Below are 22,331 nucleotides of genomic sequence, written 5' to 3' on the forward strand. Positions count from 1 at the left end.
CTTAGGGGACTCTTGCTCGTCCCATGCTAATTGGATTTCAACTAAGTTTCCTTGGTCCCCTCCTCCAAAGGGTTTTATTGAACTTAATGTGGATGCGGCTATTTCTAGTGATTGGAAGAGGAGTGGTTTAGGTGGTGTTCTAAAAAACATGTCTGGTTCGATTCTTGGCTCCTTCAAAGAGGTTGCTGGTCCGGGGCCTCCAACTTTGATGGAATTGAAAGCTATCCTAAAGGGTTTAAATTTTTATGAATCTATTCGTCATAGCTTTAAGGATAGGTTGATTATTGAGAGTGATAGTAGGGTGGTAGTTGGCTGGGTAAAGGATGTTGTCTTATGTCCTGTTGTTTATGTTCATATTGTTAAAGACATTATTCAAAAATTTAGTGTTTGTGAAGGTCTTATTAGATGGATTAATATGACAGCTAATATAGAGGCGGATGTCCTAGCTAAGGTAGGCATTGGTTGATTATTATGTTCTGTTAAGGGCTGTTTCTTGTTGGTTTTCTATCTCTTTAGGGAGATTAGACCTTGTTTATTATGCAATTATTTGAAGTTAATGAAACCATAAGGCACTCTTTTCCTCCTTCCGCTGATTAAGGAACTATCTTCAAGTTCCATTAATCATGAAGGGGGCTTTTAATGAGACCTACTATTCCTTTAAAAAAACAGAATTTTAAGAAAAAATCTTTTTTCCTTTTCCTTCTCTTTCTATCTCATGGAAGCAGCTCTTTCTTCCTTCTTTTTCTCTCATTTTTCCCTTCAACATTCAATTTCTCTCCTTTTTCCCTTCAACATTCAATTTCTTCTCTATTCACAAAGACATGTGCAGTCAAATACAACACTCCAAGGGACACTAAATACATGAAAACGGTTTGCAAAAAGTTAAGCATACATGTGTCAAATAGATACATGCATCATACCTAAGTCCAAGTAACATAGCTATCAACAAACAAAAAACGATACATGACCAAACAAATGCCACATCATTGCCTTAGATTGTTTCATTTGTACATGTCAACGAGAAGTGCCTATCACATGGCATAAAATAGTTTGAAAATAAATTTTCTATATTTTTAAAAAACAGAAAAGTGGAAATTATCTTTTATAAAGAACCAAATTCTCTTTTAGAACAGTTTCTTTTTTCTTTACTATAATTTTAATTGTTATTCTTGAAAAATAAAAAAATAGAATTTTTTTTAAAAAGACTCAAAGTATAAAAAAATTCAAAGAGAAACTTCTACTAAAAGAATCAAAAGGTTTTTAAACTGTTATCCTATTTTTCGTTCTTCCCTTCTTTGACTCCACTTCCTCTTCCATCTCCTGATCTTACTCATGTCAGGCAGAATCCAACCATTATCATGGACTAGCCAATCTACGCTTAGGTTGCTCTGACTCTCCATTTTTCTTGAAATACTATGTCCGAAACCCATATTTGATACATATTCAAACATGGGTATGAAGATATGAGCCTCTTAAGGACTCTCCAACAAGGAAAAACTTTTAAAGATTGAACATAATCATGTCAGACACAACTATTATCCGACACTCACACTCGAGCCTGAGTATCATAGATCTAATCCATATCTGATGTCAATATGATCAAAGATGCCCTCAAACAAGTGAGAAATAGCTTGAAACATCACATTTTCCATCTTATTCAAGCCAATGCTAGACTTTTTCGAGGTCGTTTCATGCCATGTAAACCCCAGATCCAATCTTGTTGCCAGTTCTAGTTGGATAATGGCCAAATTGAGCTTGAAATAAGGGGATTTGAAACAAAAAGAAAGAGGTGAAAGTAAGAAAACAATTAAATATTCAATTCTAATTTTTCAAAAAGTAAAAACTTAAGTAAAATTACAGAGAGACGGCATCTGAAGAATGTATATCTTGGGAACAAGGATTAGATATTCAAACCCCTGAAATAGCTAAGCAGACTAACTTGTAAGACACCAAGAAAGATTTGATATCTGCTCTTGTACCAAAATTTTGTTTCTCTTTCACTTAAAGAAATTTCAACCATAAACAATTCTCATTCACCATGTTGATAGATTATTAGACATTAGTCCCACTATCAGTTTTCCATCACTATCACACGTTATATTATTGTTATTTAAGGGTCATCTATACCCTTTCTGGTTTCGACCTTTCTCACATAACCTGTGAATTTCTATCTCTCAATTAGCATTTTGTGGATAAGCTCCATTTCCACAAGTATTATGGTGTTGATTTTTCCCAATAAAATTATGGAAATCCTATAATTCCAACAAATAAGATAAATTCTGAATTGAGGCTATTTCATCGGTTTTACTGGATGCACTTATGTAAGTTTGTAACTACCTCCGCAATCGAACTTTAACGCAAGGTACTAAATGGAAAACTGAATTTCAAGTTGCAAAGAAGGAGAACATGCTATGGTGGCATAGATGTGATTTATTTTTCCTAAAATTAGTAAGAACGAAATTATAGCACATCACCAAGCTTGATCGCAATCTGCCAAAGGGGTTAATAACTTTTCTTGATAGAGCAAGCCTTCCAAGTTCATAGTATGGGGATTGATTAATTGAAATCAACTTAGGGGAAGTAATGTGAACATTTGAGCAAGTAAAAAGAAAGAACTTTAACCATTCAATATTCTTTAGATATTCACTTTATATTGAAATATAAGTAATCTTTGAACAGTGATTTCTATCAATTGAGAATAGTGGAATGATTCTAGACATGTATACCTTTACCACACCAGCATCATCCTGTCGACCCCAGCCAGCAGCAGATCCTACTCAATAGTGACATTATAACTGTTAATTGCATGGAAGACAACTCTGAAAGAGAATTAAAATGAAAGGACAGCATGCAGAGATAAACATGTACAATTGCATCACAAATATAACATCTATATTTGATAAATAAGATCCAATCAACAGGTTAACAATAAAGTGCTGGATTTGGTGAGTCGAGTGTCTCTTAGCCTCGATCAGCTTCCACAAATGGCCCTCTTCTTCGGTTCGACTTGGGCAGTCAGGTAGAAGTGCTTCTGTTGGTAGAGCTGAGAGTGGATTCTTCGATCGAGTTTATTCGAGATCAAGGAGGAGGGGAGCTAAGAGCTGCAGTGGTCAAGGAGTATTAATTTTATCTCCGAATAGACTGGAGCTAAAGATGGAGGTGTTAGAATGCTAGCGAATAGTTGGGTGTCACGTTTAGAGGTGGGAAGAAAGCTTTTACGAACAAAGTTTTAACTTTGGAAAAGGAGAGGGAGAAGCAAGGGGAAAGTTAATTGGATTGGGTATTTAAGGTATTAGAGTTATCAGTATGGGTACGTTGACCTTAGTGTCGTGGAATGTTAGATGTTTGGGTAGAAGGGTTAAAGCTAGAGTTGTAAGGCGGTTAATTGACGAAAAGAAACCCACTTTTCTATTTATTCAAGAATCGAAAGTTGAAGCAATGCACCCATCGTCACTACGGAAAATTGGGGGGAAGCTGCTACGTGGTTCGGCGGTGTATTCTGCAGTTGGCTCTGCTGGTGGTGTTATTTCTATGTTGAATGAGAATGAGTTCGTGGTACAGTCGGAATACATCCATAGAAGTTTTGTTGCAATAACGGGTATATATTTAAGGTATTGGAGTTATCAGTATGGGTAAGTTGTCCTTAGTGTCGTGGAATGTTAGAGGCTTGGGTAGAAGGGTTAAAGCTAGAGCTGTAAGGCGGTTAATTGACGAGAAGAAACCCACTTTTCTATTTATTCAAGAATCGAAAGTTAAAGTAGTGCTCCCAACGTTATTACGAAAAATTGGGGGAAGCTGCTGCGTGGTTCGATGGTGTCTTCTGCAGTTGGCTCTGCAGTATGGTCCGAGTGTTGATTTAGAGAAAGAAGAGTTCTTTGGGGATCTCTGGTCCTTCATAGAGCAACTTGATTGTCCAATGTGTTTAGGTGTAGACTTTAATGCGATCTTATCGCATGAAGAGAAATTGGGTGGACCTGTGAAATTAGGACGTTTCACATGGTTTAACAACAGGGAACCTTCGACTTTTGTAAGACTCGATCGATTTTTATTGGATCAAAGATTTCTTTATCTTTTTCCTAAAGTTAGTCAAAGCTAGCTTCCGAGGTCAATTTTCGATCATAATGCCATCATTCAGGAAAATAGCGAAATTAATTGGGGACCTAAACCATTTAGAATGTTTAACTGCGTTATGGAGGAGGCGGGTTTTAATGAGATGATGGAGGAGTTGTTAAGATTCGTAGAGACGGGGAGAAGTTAATTTTCAGTTTGCTTAAAAGGGTAAAATATGCGGTGAAGAGCTGGTCAGGGAAGAGACATATGGAGTTACCTGGTAGAATTTCTAGTCTTGAGAGATCAATCCAGGAGATGGAATTAACTATGAAGCAGGGATATCCTACGATGTCTATGAAGTTACTGGTTGAAGCAAAGAAAGAGTTACGGGATCTCTATAACAAAGAAGAATTTATTTGGCTACAAAAGTGGAGACTAAAATGGGGGTTGGAAGGTGACAGGAACTCAAGATTCTTTAATCAGTGTGCTTGAATTAGAGGTAGTCTGAATGGAATTAAGTCTCTCAAAGTGAATAAGGAACAAATTTCTGACCCAAGTTTGATTAGAGCTTGTGCGGTGGACTTCTTTAAAGATGTGTATAATCAGAAAATTGCTTTGGAAGTTGAAGAAATGAACTTGGTTTTTCCAAAACTCTCGGAGATTCAAAGTTCAATTTTGGAGAAACCCTTTTCGATGGAAGAGATTTAGGATGCAGTAGCACACTCGGATAGTAACAAAGCTCCAGGATCTGACGACTTGAATTTGGGGTTCTTCAAAAAAAATTAGCCGAACTTGAAATAAGATATTGTAGTTTTCTTCAATGAGTTTTATAATGGGAAGGATTGGGAGAAGGGGGTGAATCACTAATCTATCACTTTTATTCCAAAAATGGTCAATCCAGATTGTTTAGAAGATTTCTGGCCTATTAGCCTTGTAGGAGGGCTATATAAAATTCTTTCGAAGGTGTTAGCAAGAAGATTGAGGTTGTGCATTAATTATATAATTAGCCCTTCACAATTCACCTTTATTCCGAAGAGAAATTATGGACCGTTTATTTATAGCGAATGAGGGTATCGAATTTTGGAGGAAAAAATGATTGAAGGGGGTTGTTTCTAAGGTGGATTTTAAAAGAGCGTATGATTTAATGGATTGGTCGATTTTGTTGAAAATCATGGAGAGTATGGGATTTGGTGAGAAATGGTGTACTTTGATTTTCAAATATGTGTCCATGGCTTCCATATCGGTGCTAGTAAACAGTCACCTACGGAAGAATTTCGAATTGCTAAACTGTTGCGTCAGGTCTATTCATTATCGCGAGTTGTTAAATATGTTGCTTATTAAAGCAGTGAACGTTGGGTTGTTTAGAGGGTTCGAGTTAGGTAATCAAGAACGTTCCTTCATGTTGTCGCATTTGCAATTTGCAGATGATCTCATAATTTTTTGCAATGACTCTTTACGGGAATTGAAGAATACAAGAAGGGTGCTATTAATCTTTGAATTGATGGTTGGGCTGCAATTAAATCAAAGAGCAGAATTTTGGGCATTAACGTTGATCCAGAATTGATAAAGGACTGGGTTAAGGCTATTGGTTGTTCGATGGGGTCATTTCCGACAGAGTATCTAGGTTTACCTCTTCGGACTAAGAGGAATTCGGTGACTATGTGGGAGCCGATTGTTCAAAGATTTCATAAAAAGCTAGTTGGTTGGAAGGCTTCATCTTTATCCTTAGCAAGAAGGGTGGTATTGGTGAAATCAGTGTTGTGTGCTCTTCCAATCTACTTCCTTTCTATCTTTCGATTATCAGCATGTGTTTTGAAAAAGTTAAACTCCATAATGGCAGTTTTTCTTTGGGGGGAGGGGTTCGACAAATAAGAGGAATATCGGGTAAATTGGGCTTCGGTGTGTAGGCCAAAGAATTTGGGGGGTTTGGGTATTCCTAACCTGGATTTACTGAATAGGGCTCTTTTGGGGAAATGGATGTAGAAGTTTGCTTGTAAGAAAAAATCATAGTGGAAAAGGGTTGTATGATGTGTCTATAGTCTGGATCTGAATGCAACCAGGGCAAACAACTCGATTTCTGCTAGTGCTTCGTGGATTTGGAAATGGGTGGTGAAATTTTTTTACTCAAGCGATGATTTTGAAGAATGCCTTAGAAAGAATATGAGTTTAAGAGTCGGTAATGGCGAGTCTGTGGTGTTTTGGCATGACATTTGGTTGGATTTGTAACACCCCAATTTAGGGGTTAAATTTAAGGAAATATAAATTGGTGAATTTAATTGGTATTTTTGGAAGAAATCGGGGATTAAATTATAAGATTTCAAAGTTGGCAGACCGTTTCAAGAAGTGTAGGAAGTTCAGTGGCTAAACCCATGATTTAGCCATTTTTTGTTTGGAGAGAATTATAAATCTCTCCCCCGTATGTTTTCTGGAAATTTTTCCAGATTTTCCTCTTCATCAACCCCTCTTTCAACTCCGATCTACTCGCCGTCCGACCTCCGATCGACGAGCCGAAACCACCATCGTGTTCGTTGTCGAGCGAGAAACAAAGCCCCTCAAACCTTTCGTCGTGAATCATCGTCGTTCGTCGTTAATTTTAGTCGGAAGTATCGTCGGTAATAACTCGATTTTAGTTGGTTTTTCATCGATTCACGACGATCGGGTCATCCGTTTACGACACCTCCCGCACCATCGTGTTCGTTGCATCGTTCCGAGTCCGCCGGTGTCATCCTTGGTCTTCGTCGATGGCGGCGCGTGAGGAAGTGAAGCGGTCAAAGTTTCCGATTCGTTGAAATCAAGCTCTCCGCCGTTCAAAAATTTGAACCGAGCTTTGTAAGTTTATCGAAATCGCTTAAAATAATTTTTAGGAATTTTCCGATATCAGGGCACTGTTCACACGCCCCCACGCGCCGTCACTTCGCGTGGGGAAGACAAAAGTGACCGGTTTTGGTGCATAGTTGACAGGTTTGACCGGTCATAACCCGACCCGACCCGACCCGTTGACCCAACTTGTTGACTGTTGACCCCGTTGACCGTAGACCACTGTTGACCAAACCTTTGACGGTCTTTGACCGGGCATTAAACGACCTTTGTTTTTGACCGAGTATACCTATCCTGACATTTTTCGACGTTCCAAATCCGATTCCTCAATCCGTTTTTCGGAATTCGGACCCGAAAGCCTCGAAATTGCCGGTCAAACCCGTTGACTTTGATTTTGACCGAAAATTCCAAATTTCTGAAAAGTCATATTTTATACTTTCGACGTCCTGAATCCAAATCCGAAGTCTGTTTCGCCAAATTCAAACCCGGTAAGCTGTTTTTCACTGATTTATCACCCAATTCGATCCGTTTATTGCAATTAAGCTTTGTTTCTGATATAATTTATGTTAATATGCATCTGAGGAATTATTGGAAGTTGAATTGAAGATCAAAGGCGTTCGAATGGAATTTTTATGGTCGATCAGTATTGCACGGAAATCAAAGTAATACTTTACTACCTCTTTATGCTTTATGGAACATGTTTATATTGATAAATGCATGGACAAGATAATGTTGGTCACTTTAGTGGAGTTGAATAATTTATACATTCGATATGATGTGATAGAAATTCTGTAACTAATTACGGATCGAATGACTAATATAAGAGATTGAGGAATTGTTAGATTAAATTACAAGTTTGTGATTAGTGATAAAGAAATCAGCCTTGTATCTGCAACTTATAATTTATTTCATCAAAGGTTAAGGTACTTGGATGAGAAATTATGAGAATATTCCGGTAGGGTAAAATTACGAAAATACCCTTATGTTATAAAAAGACAAGATTTGAATATGGAAGTTAGATAAGAGGATTTTACAGACATATTGATCTGATAAAAATATTGATGTGCATAAGAAATGTTAGTTTTATTTGGAAATTATGGATAACCGGTTTTAATCCTATGAGAGTTTGTGAAGGATACTAGAAGTTTGTTAAGAGAACCGTTTCAAGATCAGAGAGTGTTCAAGAAAGCAATTAATCATAGGATCTCTAAATTATATTATTTTCGTTAAGAGCTAATATCGAAATTATCTGGTTAAGAAATTACAGAAATGCCTTTAAGAGGTAGAATAGACTGAGTTGACTCTGAATGAGAAAATACTTGGGGGATTCGTATTTAACTCGATTAAGTACGGATTTAATTGTTAAGATCCTGACTTAGTGCAGGAAAATTCCTGATATTCCGTTTGTAAAATCTGAGAAGGCACCTGACCCAGAAATATCTGAGTTATGAGTAAATACCTGAAGAACAATTTGTCGGGGTTGTTCTGTTGTCAAAATTGTTCGAAAGGACTGAAATAAATGATAAGATTGAATTTAATAGTAAGATCAGACGGAAGGAAATGATTAAAGTACACTGAATCTGTACAATGACCAAAATACCCCTGTAATAGAAATGACCCAAGAATACCACCAAGCTCAAGAATGATTGGATATCCTCGAGCTCTGAAATGAATGGAATAAAACTGAACACCAAAATTACCAAAATACCCTTATGGCCTATATTAAGTAAATATCTTGGAATAATGAAGAAATCCAAATAAACATAGGTGTTGGACTACCTTTAAAAGTTATGGAACAAAACTTAAGTGAGTAGATCAACCCTAAAGCTATGTCAATACCTGAACGACATAGATATTACTGGAATGCATGTTCGTCTTTTCAAGTTTGGCTCGATAATAAATTTGGAAGTATTCAGCTCAACTCAACTCTAGATCATATTCAGTACCAAGAATTGGATATTTGTTCGACAAATCAACCACGAATTCTGAACTGAACGAAAGTACAATATATATCCGAAATTCAGAAAATGTCTGATTTACTCTGGAAAACTCTTAAGTAACCGGGATAGACTTGACTGTTAAATGAAATAAGTAACCTCAATGACCGATGATTAAATAAGTGATTTGGATGAGTCTGGAAACGTTAACGAACATACATAATGAAATGTTTTTTATGGGTCATGAACTATAAATCAAGCACGTTAGCATTTCATGATACTGTGGAAGCGTGAAAATGAAATAAAGAGCATTGGAATATCTATGGATAAGAATGTTAGGTATAAAATAAATAAATACCCTGGAAGGACAAAGAATTGACCAGTCGATGGGCATTAGTTATGGGAATTATTCACATCGAGTAACTCGTTAATCTGATCAATCGACAAAGATTGTAAAATTTCTGAATCGTTTTTCTCCCTTATCAGCTCAAATTAGTTAGGTTATATCTGAAAATATAAGTAGCTCAGATGTAAAGGATTCTGAATACCCTTTTGATTATGTAGTGCTTTCAAAAAAAATGTATGAATAAGATATGATCTCGATAAGTCTCAATCTGAATAACTTATGATTCCATCAGTTATTGAACTCTTCCAATAGTGATTATAAATCCTAACATTCTATCGGTATATTGAAGATCTGTGTTTCTCTGCCTGATAAGATTATTATGTACTTATGAATAATATCTGTAAACTCTGGTGTGTTCCCTACCCACATGAATATTTTATCTAATTTTCGATTTGAATTCTGATCTGATACTTGACATGGATTCTGATCTGATATCTGACATGGATTTTGATCTGATACTTGACTTGGATTCTGATCTGATACTTGACCTGGATTTTGTTATGATACTTGACATTAAATTATGTTTTGATTTTTGATATATCTGTTTACGGACGGAACATGTTTTATTTGGGGGTATTGTTGGAGGTTACAATATATGCAGGTTCCTCGGCTTTATGCTCGGGGCCTTACTTTGTGTGTTGGTGGGTGTATGGTTCTGGGGAACCTACACATTATGGTGTGTTGGTGGGTGTATGGTTCTGGGAAACCTACACATTATGGCGTGTTCGGTTGGAGGGATTACTATGGTTTTTGATAAATGTTTTATGGGAGGGTGTTGTTGGAGGAAGTTATCGTTACCGTTACTGCTACTGCAGGCTCCTCTGCTTTGTGCTCAGGGCCTTACTTGGTGTGTTGGTGGTGTATGGTTCTAGGGAACCTACACATTATGGTGTGTTTGGTTGGATGGATTCATATGGTTTTTGAATAAAAATATGTTTTGAATTGCCACTGTTTTAAAAGAAAAGATATGCATCTATCGACTTCAATAAGGGAGTTCTTCCGGCGTTGTTGCAGAGTATGGTACATGTGATTAGGGGGTATGTAATTGTATTTTGATTTATATACGAGTCTGGAAATCTGTTTTATTTTTAAATAGTGACAACTGATTTTATTAGTTTACATGTAATTTAAAAAGTTTTAAATTTTCCGCTATTTTTACAGTGGGTCGCTCTGGTGGCCCAAATATGACACCCCGGATCGGATCTTGTTACCCTTATCGGTCTGTGGGGGTTACAGGATTCGATTCCATTAAAAGATAGGTTTTCGAGATTATTCACTCTCTTGATTAATAAAGGAGGCAAAGTTGTTGAATTCAGGGTTAATACTTCGACAGGATGGGTGTGGGATTTAAAATGAGAAGGAACCTTGCTGATTAGGAGTTTGATCAATAGCTTTTACTTAATTCTATGTTGAATAACTCCTTATTGTCGGCTTCGTCGGAAGACTACTGGGTTTGGAAAGGGAATGGGGAGGGATGATTTTCAGCAAAGTCATGTATTAGGAAATTTTTGGAGATTTCGGGTACTAATGTTATTTGGGACAGACACGTGTGGTTAGGGATAGCCCCACCCCGAGTAAAAACGTTCGTCTGACAGGTTGTTCATCAAAGATTGACAGTGAAAGAGGAATTGCTAAAGCGTGGAGTCGCAGGGATTGAGGATACACTTTGTCCTTTGTGTTGCAAGTTCTTGGTGTCCGTTCCTCACTTATTTGTGCATTGTGAGGTGGTTTGGGGCTTATGGTCTAGATTCCTGCATCTTTGGAACGTTTCCTTTGTTGTTCCGGAGAGTCAGACTATTATGATCTCTGGTTGAGCAGATTTAGTTCCGCGATCCACTATTTGGACTTTCATTCCTAGGGCGGTAATGTGGTCGGATTGGAAGTGTAGGAATGAGATTATTTTTTAAAAAGGCAAGTTGGACTTAACTTTGCTGTTTTTTCTGGTAAGGAATAAGATTGCAGCCTGGTTTATAGCTAGATTTTCGGATATGGTTATTCCTTTTGATTCTCTTGTGGGCGATCCAAAAGTAGCAGATTGTGCCATGAGTACTAAGAAGGGTAGTTCTTCTTGGAGCTTTGGGTTCCTCCTCCTTTGGGATTCTTCAAACTAAATGTGGATGGTGATATGGTAAAGGGGTGGTTAAGAGGTATTGGTGGCTTGCTAAGGGATAGTGATGGTGTGATGTTTGGTTCATTCTCAGAGAGTGTTGGTTCCGAGCCTCCTATCCTAGTTGAATTATTGGAAATTAAAAGGGGTTTGTTATTATTTGTGGAGTCCGGTTATGATTTAAGGGGGAGGCTTATTCTTGAATCGGATTGTTCTACTGCTTTGGAGTGGATTAAAAATCCAGGTCGTTGCATTCCGCTGTTCGAGTCATTGGTGAAAGACATTGCCACTTTAGTAGTTGAACAGGAAGTTATGGTTAGGCATATTTTGAGATCTGCCAATTGGGAGGCAGATGGGTTAGCTAAGGCTGGAATAGGGTGAAATTGTGTTGCAGGTCGGGGTATTTATGTTTAGTTCTAGGTTTTATGGAGGTTGTTGTAGTGTGTTTTTTATGTTTTTGGTCGGGTTATGTATTTTAGTGGGTATTGTTTGTATTGTACTGGTTTTGTTATTGTTTTTCATTAATAAAATTTTGAGGCATTCTTTTCCTCCTTCCAATGTCCGTCAAGCTACAGATGCAATTTGAAGGTTATGAAGGGGGTTTTTAATGAGGCCTCCAATATTTTTATAAAAAAAACAGGAGTAAGAAAGGAATCTTCCTATCTCAAAGGAAGTATGTTCTTAATAATCAAAATGCAATTCACATTGCTTCTAATCCAGTCTTTCATCAATAAACGAAACACATTGAGATTGATTGTCATTTTATTCGCAAGAAGACCCAACATGTCTTGATTACTATCAGCTATGTGAAAACCAGAGCACAAATAGGAGATATTTTCACAAAGGCTCTTAATGGGGTCCAAATTGATAATCTATGTAACAAGCTAGGCATGAATAATATCTATGCTCATAACTTGAGGGGGAGTGTTACATATTTGTAGGCTAAATCTAAGGATTAATATATTGTAATTAATGTAGGATACTATGTTACCTATTATAGTAGCTTTATATTTGTATATATACCCATACATTGATGAATTAAAAACACGAGTATTATTCTCTCTTTTTCTGCGTCTAAAGACAGAAAATCATAAAATCAGTACAATTTATGCACCAAGTCACCTCAGGTAGAAAATGTAAAAAAAGGAAGGGAAAAAAAGGCAGCCACAATTTCTAGACAGAATTAGAGAGGTTATGATTTACCTGCAATAAAGAGTTGGTGTGCAATGGTTGAAATATGGAGTGGAACTTTATGAGCTGAGCATTCGCGAGCAACAATACCCTGTAGGATATTAAACTTTGTCTTACAGCTAAGTAAACTACGGACATATTTGTTTCAATTGGAAAAGATAAACAAGCAACCAATTATCTGACCAGATCCTTCACAAAGATATCAAGAGCAGAGTAAGGGGTATAGTCATCGTCTAACATATGCGGAACACGATTTTCAAACATCCTGCAATTTAGTCATTATCCAATCAGAACTCATCAGAAATGAAAAATATCCTAATGCCTAGGACCAGTTATTTTAAGAAAAAGGAAATGCAGAGGTTTCTCTAAAGACAAGGACTCTCATAGTGATGAATTTTACAATTCTAGAAATAAGGTTTCAAGTTTCCATAGATGATATTAGATTAAAACATGTAACATGTGGAACTGGGATCAGTTTGTTTGAACATGACCATGGCATAAATTTTGTCACTTGAATTATCTGGACACAAGACACAAGGGTCATGAGCTTTTCGTATACTATACTAAATATTTATCAAATAAGAATTGATGTTTTTTCATTGTAAAAGAACTAAAGACATACTAAACAGTTGTGATAATGGGAAGTGAGAAACTTGACAAGAATAGATGAGCGCCTGCACCCACACTTCCAGATTGAAAAATAAAAAAAGTTCATATTCTATTACGGCTGAACAAAAGACTAAGAGAGACAGAGAAAGGAAAATGCGCTTTTTTCAGTCCTCAAGTGAGTGGCAATTGCTATTCATGTGTAGAATCAAATATATCTTATGAAAAGAACTATTGCACATTCAAAACTTCTGAAAACAAAGCAAGACGCATGAGCAAAACTTGATTACAGCAAAAGAATAGCATGGAAATTCAAGGATACCTCCCAAAACAATGTTTGTTAGGATCATCAATTCAACAATCAACTTTCAAAGAAAATTTGCCATAAAGAGCAACACTTTAAGGGATTATTACCAAAAACCTATTACTATTGCTATAGGTTATTTTCAGCCCCAAGCTCTACATTCAACTACAAGTGGCAGTCATCATGCCAGATAAGGAGAAAATAAGGGAAGTGCAAGGCAATATGGAGATGTGAGGAGAACAGCTCCCAATGCTACTGTTTGTAGATATATTTCAACCGGAAATGCACGTCAAAAGTGAGCAGGGGTAGAGAAAAGAAAACACTGGAACAAACTCTAAAAGACCTTTCTCTTGATGGCCTTTCTCAAGAAATGGTCCTAATAAGAGCATGAGGATGAAATCTGACTCATGTAGCTGACCCAAAGACAAGAAAGAGATTTGTCTACTGTTGCAGTTTTAGTAGAAGTAGAAAACGGAAATTAGTTTAGTGCTCATGATAAAATAGTTTTGTAGCCATAGCATTTCAATTTAGAATTGTGACCTTGTTATGAAGCTCAGGGTAGGATAAAAGCATAAAAATAACCTTGATATGATAATGCTTCTATAACAGCTATGAGTTTCTAATAGTTAGACGTTCCGATTCCTTTAGGGGACTACAGACTTCTACAAAAGAAGACCATTCTCAGGGTCTATGTAGTTAGTAGTCAGGTTTCAAGCAACAAAACAAAAGTAAAAAAGAAAACAATAAAGAAAACACAATACTTCCAGTTCAGTGTATAAGAACCTACCAGGATGTTGCCCCACTATTGCTGATGATATCAAACAATATTCTTGAGTTAAGACGTAATCGGGCCCCAAAAGCCATTGCCTCAGCTGATGCTGCTATATGAACTCCGGCAAGCAATTGATTAACCATCTTTACTCCACTAAAGATTGAGAAAGGAAAAAAAAAAGCTGATTCCTTGACAAATAAATAGGCAATTGATGCTTTATGCTATGACCAATAATTGCTCAGAAGTACCTTCCTGCCCCACAACCCCCTTTGATAACATAGAGCTTCTCACTTAATGCTGTTCAATATCAACAACCAAGACCAATCAAAACATATATCAGGTATTCCTTCACCTGACAACTGAAAGTTTACTGCATGCAAATTACCTGAGAGGACAAGACCTGCACTTTTAAGAGCATCATCTGAACCTGCGGCCATTATCTAGAAATAGAAACAGAAAAAGAAAAGTAACAAACTTCAGAAGAACAAATCAAGAGCTTTCAATTAAAATTTTGTATTAAAATCTCATTTGCGTACTGTAAGTTCACCCATAGAGGCTCTTTTAACACCCCCAGAAACAGGTGCATCAACCAATTTTAAATCTTTTCCTTCATCTGCAGAGGCACAGATAAATTACCAAGTGAATAACGATGACATCAAGTATAATGGAAAAAGCAGCGCACTTTTAACATTTTGAACAAAAGAAAACCATTATAATTTTACCTCGGTTGTGGGTTTGTTTAGCTAGTCAGAGTAGTTGAAGGGAACTGAGAATTAGTAGGGTTGGCAAACATACTATGTGCTGTTTCAATTTTATAATCCGGTATATATCTCCTATTAAGGGTTTGGAAATACTGCTTATATTGTTCAGCTACTATAAAGTATAGATGAAAAAGCATAATGATGTCATTATGTTTTCTTTGCTTTGCAGATAAAAAGAAGTTTTCTTTGCATCGTGATAATTTTTTAGGTAACTAAAACTCTCAACCATGGGGTTGCTGTCTAATTTTCCCTTTCGCATTCTCCTCCACTGACAACTACTACTTCTCAAATAGTAAATAACTCAAATTAAAGCAATCCATTATTAGACTTCCAAGCAAGCAAATACGGTAACGCGGACAAGATGGCCAATTTTAGTGCTCTCTATCTCTCTCCCTCTTTCTCTCGACAAGCAGAATTAATCACAAGCCAAAAAAGGTCCTAACATCGCACATCAAAAGAACAAGTGAGAATAAAGGTCCCCCCCCCCCAACACACTACATCTTTCTCTCACGAGTCAATTGTAAATAAACAGTCCTCGTCTACTGGACCAACATAAAGTGAGCCAAAAATTGCCTTTTTGTGGGCTTGTTTAGCTTAAGTTGCAAGCTCATTAAGAGCTAGAGCTCAACTTGATACTCTGCTGAACTAAATGACCAACGTTCGAACAAAGTTTTTACTTATGTAAGCTCAGCTTGTGCTCAGGATCGAAGAGCTGAGGCTAAACACAGAGACACTTAGCTCAGCTCAGCTCTGTACCTAGCCATGCAGTGTACTCAAGCAGGACAAAATAAAAGCAAGAAGGGATTCTTGTGAGGGGAGATGGAGGAAAAGAAACATTGGGAGGAAAGCTGGAATTTGAATAATAAAACAATGGAATGTTTTAGTTCAAACGATAAATTTTGCTTTTTGTTACTGCAAATAGATAACTGAACAAAATAAACACATACTCTGTAAACGTCGTTCTAGTTGGTTCAAAAATGCAGGAGATACCGTGGAAGAAAGAATTATAGATGCTCCAGATGGAAGGGCTACAAAATACAAAGTGAAATCAGCCGTGGCTCATAAATTGCTGAGGGCTACAAAATACAAAGTAGAAACATACCTGAAACTGCACCCAAGTCCCCAAATAAAACACTATCTGCTTGAGCTTCATTGGTGACCATGACTACAAGCACATCAACATCTGCAGAAGAAAACATGTCAGAACATACATATTCTTACTTGTGAATGAATCATGAAAATTTTAAAATAACATTCGATGGTCTCCAATTTTGGAACATTTTTGTTTCATTACAGATTTAAAGTTCACTGTTTACATAAGATAACTGAAGTCTGGAAGCACAATAGACTTAAACAAATTTCTATTGCTTGATCAAATATCTACACCCTGTGCTAGACTAAAACAATGCAAGTACATCATTGTAAAGACAGACTCACAACTGATTATTGAAATCCGCACATCCAGAAAAATGTAAGGAGGAGTTTGTAACAATATCTGCGAATGAGTATTGTCCAATTTATTCAACTTTAAGAAATAGTGAAACAGTTATTCGGTCCTATTTTTGTTCTTGTTGAGTCAGGTTAACCCAATACATGTCTTGTTTTTGCTTCTTCAAAATGGGTCATTGATTCTGGTGCTACAGATTACATGACAAGTAATTCGAGTTTACTTTCTGACTTTCAGCCACATAAATCTATTACTCCTATTACTTTAGCTGATGGATCAACCCGCAATGTTATTCGGTCTGAAACCATAAATCTTACTTCATCCATTCATTTATCATCTATTCTGAGTCTTGTGCAACTTTTAATCTAATTTTTTTTTATAGGAATAGGAGGTCTCATTAAAAACCTCCCTCATAGTTGGCTCTTGTGAAAGAGGCAACTAGCGGAAGGAGGAAAAGAGTACCTCATTATATTAAAACCATGTTTACATAAGATTACAGCTTACTAAATAAAATGTCCGAAAAAAATACAAACCAAAACAACCATAAAGCTCAAACATCAACCAATACCCTCTTTAGCTAGCTTATCAGCCTCCCAATTGCATGTCCTAGGAATCCATCTAACAATAATACCCCTAGCAGAAACTAAGGCCTCAATTTCCCCAACTAAAGTATTGAAAAAAAGTAGGGGCAGAAAATGGCATCAAAATCCAGTCAACTGCTGTTTTACAATCTGTCTCAAGGATTAGTCTTCCCTTCAGAGCCCATTCGGAAGAAATGAATAGATCAATCCCTTGTTTAATAGCTTTTAGCTCAGCTAACATAGGAGGACCAGGTCCCACCGCAAAAGAAAAGGTATATAAAGTAAAACAATCCGAATCTTTCAAGACTCCTCCAATACCTCCCTGCAGCCCATCACCTCTTACCGCACCATCAACATTGAATTTAAAGAAATTCGGAGGAGGCGGAGACCAGTTAAGAACCTTCTCCTTATTGTAGGATTTTATAGGCAAATTGTCTGCAAGCGATGGATCCCCTACTAGTAGGCCAACTTGAATATTAGCATGAGGAAATTTCGCTAAAAACCATTTAGCCAACCTAAACCTGGAAATGAAGAATAGGGATGAATTATCTAATGTCCAGTTTTCAAAAACCACTGCATTCCTAGCTTTCCAGATAGACCATAGAACAACACCTGGAATGAACTTCCAAATATTAGAACACTCCCTTAGATAAGACCAAGAGCAAAGAAAGGAAGGAGGATCTTGGGGCATGACCGAAGAGATGTCCCAAAACCTTAAAAATCTATACTACAACTCTGCAACCGAGTATGAAAAAAACAGATGACGAATTGATTCCTCATATTTGTGGCAAAAAGGGCATAAAACATCTTCTAGATTGACCCCTCTTTTCTTCAATTCCACTTTTACCGCCAATTTCTGATGAGTAAACTGCCATAGAAATGTTTCCACTCGAGGAGGAGTTAATCCGGACCACACCCATTTCTTCCATTGAAAATGACCTCCAGTTCTGCTTGAGATAGTCATTCTACAGGATTTTACCGAGAACAAACCATCCCCTTTCCCCGACCACCCCAGAAAATCATCCACTGATTCATTCGGTGCTATGTTGTCAATCAAAAGCATTAAGGAAAACCACTGATCCAATTCTCAGTCACAAAGATTTCTCCTTAGCTGAATGTTCCAAACCCAACCATTAGCTACAAATCCACCAAATTCAACCAATTTTCCCCTTTTGTTAGTCGACAGAGCATAGATTCTAGGAAATTGAATCTTAAGAGTCGATCCATTAACCCAAATATCATTCCAAAAATCAATTGACCTACCATTCCCCACTTGGATCTTCGAATTGGATCTCAAACAATCCCCAATCTCGTCCTTTTTCTCATAGTTACTCCGAATTCCTCTCCACACCCATGAATCTTGAAGAGAAACAACCTTGCCTATAGACAGAGAGTCCATACTGACATTATGAATACAACAAATCAGTTTTTTCCATTGAGAATCTTTGTCATTTGCATACTTCCAAACCCATTTCCCTAGCAAAACTCTATTAATCATACTTAAGTCCAATACTCCTAAGCCTCCTTCTTCCAATGGTTGACAAACCGTACTCCAATTCACCCAATGAACCCTCTTCTTGTCTGATTCTTCACCCCAAAGAAATCTTGCCATTACTGAGTTAATTTTCTGATTGACCTTAAACGGAATTTTGAAAATGGAAAGGTAAAAAATAGGTAAGGAGGACAATACCGATTTTATCAACACCAATCTTCCAGCCAACGATAAAGAAGCAGCTTTCCACCCTGCTAATCTGGTGAAAACTTTATGTAAAACTGGTTCCCACAATAACTCTGAATTTTTCTTTGTTCCTATCGGAAGACCTAGATAAGTCATAGGAAAAGATCCCACTCCACAACCTGCTTCCAGTGCTAAGTATTTTAATCTGTCCTCTGCCACATTAACACCAAACAATTTACTCTTGGATAAATTAAAATGAAGCCCTGAAATTAAACTGAATACCCTCAATATTCTCTTTAAATTCAGAATTTGAGTTGAAGAATCTCTGCAAAATAAGATTAGGTCGTCTGCAAACTGCAGATGAGTCAACTTAAAAAGATTCTCTTCAATACCAATATTGAATCCTTCAAAAAGACCAAGGGTAGCAGCCTTACTCAACATTAAGTTCAATAGCTCACCAACAATATTAAACAGAAGAGGAGATAGACAACAACCTTGTCTCAGCCCTTTGCCCATCTGAAATTCTTGAGTAGGGGAACCATTAATTAGGACTGAAATTGAAGCAGAAGAAATACAATAATCCATCCAAGAAATCCATTTGTCTCCAAAACCTATTATCTTCAATAACCTCAAAATAATTGGCCATTCCACTGAGTCAAAGGCTCTGCGAAAATCTACTTTAAAAACAACTCCTTTCCTACCTTTTTTCCTCCAGTAATCTATAGATTCATTTGCCATAAAAGCGCAATCAATGAGCTGCCTACCCGGAATAAAGGCGAACTGTAATGGGCTGATCAAAACTTTAATAACAGAAACCAATCTCCTCGATAAGATTCTAGAGATAATTTTGTACAAACTTCCAACAAGACTAATTGGTCTGTAATCTTCAATAACTTCAGGGTTGAGTTTTTTAGGAATCAAAGTAATGAAAGCATGGTTGACCCCATGCTCCCAACTCATTCCTCTGTGAAAGTCATCCACAAACTTCATTAAATGATCCTTCAAAACATGCCAGAATTTTTTAAAGAAACCCATCGTGAAGCCGTCTGGACCCGGGGCTTTGGAGCTGTCCGAGTGAAACACTGCTTCCCTAACTTCATGTTTTGAAAACCGTACCTCAAGTCCATTTTTCTGCTCCTCTGATAATGTCATAAAATTGAGATTAATGTCCTCTACCTCCAGCATATTTTTAGAGCTGTAGTTCTCCTTAAAATACTCAAAGGCAAATTTTTTCAGCTTCTCCGGATCAGAAATTTCTTCATCAGCCACTCTCAGGGCCAAAATTGAATTCATTCTATTTCTATTTAAAGCTGTTAAATGGAAAAACTTTGTATTCCTATCCCCATCCTTGATCCACTTCAATCTTGATCTTTGTAACCAAATACTCTCTTCCATCCTATGCAGCTTCCATAATTCATTCCTGGACAGAATCAACAAATCCCTTTCTTGAATGGAAATTCCTCCTTCTTGCAATTTGAATTCCAGATCATTAATCAAGTTTTCTAGTTGAGAAATTTTTCTAGAAATCCCCTTTTGAGTCGAAAAAGGCCTATCCCTGATCTTCTGCTTTGTTCCTCGAAGTAGAGAAAATAGACCCCTTCGACCATTCGCCTTCACCGTAGACAATGAATTTTCAATCAACTCAACAAACCCGTCTTCCTCTAACAAATAGTTGTATAATCGAAAAGGTTTTGGTCCCCAATTGTTGCATTCTTCTACTAACACCACAGGATTATGATCCGAAAGGGATTTTGGGAACATTTTTTGGATCATATTAGGAAATTGATTTAGGAAAGAACCACTGATAATAAACCAATCAAGCCTTACCCAAGTAGGAGACTCTCTGTTGTTGCACCAAGTATATCTTCCTCCTACTAATGGTAAATCCATAAGATTAAAATGTTGAACAAAGAGTCTAAACAAATCCATGGAATGCCAGTTTTGAGCTACACCGCATTTCTCCCTTGTATCCAAATAAGCATTAAAATCCCCTCCTATGCAGACTGGCAAGTTTAAACACTGCACAGAACACATCAGCTCCCTAAAGAATTCCTCTTTATCCGCTTCTACTGCTGGACCATATACATTTATTAAAACACAATCAAAATTATACAGCTTGAACTTTCCTGATAATGCTATAAATCTGCTATGTTTATGTTCGGCATTGACCACAAAAACACTCTCATTCCACAAACTTATCAGACCTCCTGCAGAACCCTCAGCTGGAAGGAAGACATGACCTTTCAATAGATTACCTCCTAACCTCCTCCATAAATTGCTTTTACAAACATTCAGTTTTGACTCCTGTAAGAATAGGATAGACGGCTTCTCTCTAGTAACGAGTCTGGCCACTGCTCTTATTTTTTCTCTTCTCCCAAGACCTTTAATATTCCATGTGATTAATTTTAACTTAGACATAAAATTGACAATCATAAACTCCATATCAAACCAAAGAAACCATCAGGGTCATTGAGAAGACCCCTTCAATTCCATCCTAAAAATCTCCTCCTCTAGTAAATGCTGCCCCCCTTTAAAGGTGATCCCCAACATTTCACAGACCTCCCTAGTAACAGCAGCTTCAATCCTAGCTTTAACAGAAGATTGGGAAGACTGAGATACCTCCCTGACTTGCTCCACTGACTCCCTGACCTTACTTCTAAGAACCTTTCTATAAACTCTATCATAGAAGCTGATAGACACTTCAGTATCCGAGCAAACACTTCCTGATCGGCGAGGGGCTATTCTCAACTTTCGCTTATTAGTGAGGCTTTTAGACCGAGGAATACACTGATCCTGCTGATTAATAGGAACTAGATGACTTTCCTTTGCTTTAAACTGGTCATCTTTCTTGTGGCATGGAGTACTTCCCTCTTGAATCTCATTATTTCTATTCTTTGTACTTGAACTTGAGAAGATTTCCTCATTAGAGTTACATAAATTATCATTCATAACCTTCTCCATCTGCTTACCACCTTCCGATTTATCAACTGTACATTTAAACCCCTCTACATCATTATCAATCTGCAAACTAATAATGTGGTCCCCCCCAGGCTTTTTGAACCAATGTAGTTATGCTTTCTTATAACATCCCTGTTCACTTGGATTCACTTCCTTTCCCCCTGAAAATTGACTTTCGCCCCCCTATCCTCCCCCTCATCAGCAGCACTCAAGTGAATTGCAGGACTGGCATTGGGCTGTAAGACAAACTTGTCCCCAACCCATTTAAGATTAAATGCTGGCCCACTGGGAACCCATTTTTTATTTCGAAATAATGCAGCCTCATTTTCCTCAGATTGCACTGAGTCTACCGGATCAATTGTATCTCTCAATCCCAAGCCCAAGTGATTGTCATTCTGACTTGTCTTAATTCCCAAGAAACCTGACAGCCCACAATCAGAATTATCTGCGGTTGACTTACTCGATTGGACATGTCCCCCACTGACTCCATTCACTCCACTGTTCTGCCCACAATTTAGCCAAGAAATGACTTTAAGCCTAGCATCCTCTGCAGACTCATCCCTGTCTTCAGCCAGAGTAGGATGTCTGCCAGATCCCACCTCTGACACGACATAACCACTGTTCCTCTTTTTTGAAAATTTCTCCATCTTCTTCCTTCCCGCTTCTTCCTCTGGTTTAATCAAAACAGATCCCAGAGTGATCGTAACTTTGAACGA

At 37.3% G+C, this 22,331-nt stretch overlaps 1 protein-coding gene across 1 annotated transcript in view; it reads right to left on the reverse strand.

Moving 5' to 3' along the window:
- The window catches only part of LOC120163152, a 57,358-nt gene that overhangs the window by 15,904 nt on the left and 19,123 nt on the right, over nucleotides 1–22,331 (reverse strand). The window contains exons 14-22 of the mRNA XM_039173147.1: nucleotides 16,054–16,134; nucleotides 15,899–15,979; nucleotides 14,727–14,803; nucleotides 14,576–14,630; nucleotides 14,439–14,487; nucleotides 14,206–14,343; nucleotides 12,692–12,773; nucleotides 12,521–12,599; nucleotides 2,727–2,773 (exon numbers count right to left, since the gene is read on the reverse strand). Coding sequence (XP_039029078.1) covers nucleotides 2,727–2,773; nucleotides 12,521–12,599; nucleotides 12,692–12,773; nucleotides 14,206–14,343; nucleotides 14,439–14,487; nucleotides 14,576–14,630; nucleotides 14,727–14,803; nucleotides 15,899–15,979; nucleotides 16,054–16,134 — 689 coding nt within the window. The remainder of the gene's footprint in view (nucleotides 1–2,726; nucleotides 2,774–12,520; nucleotides 12,600–12,691; nucleotides 12,774–14,205; nucleotides 14,344–14,438; nucleotides 14,488–14,575; nucleotides 14,631–14,726; nucleotides 14,804–15,898; nucleotides 15,980–16,053; nucleotides 16,135–22,331) is intronic.

Source organism: Hibiscus syriacus, unplaced genomic scaffold (genome assembly GCF_006381635.1).
Source record: "Hibiscus syriacus cultivar Baekdansim isolate YM2019G1 unplaced genomic scaffold, ASM638163v2 tig00111427_pilon, whole genome shotgun sequence".
In the NCBI taxonomy this organism is placed as follows: domain Eukaryota; kingdom Viridiplantae; phylum Streptophyta; class Magnoliopsida; order Malvales; family Malvaceae; genus Hibiscus; species Hibiscus syriacus.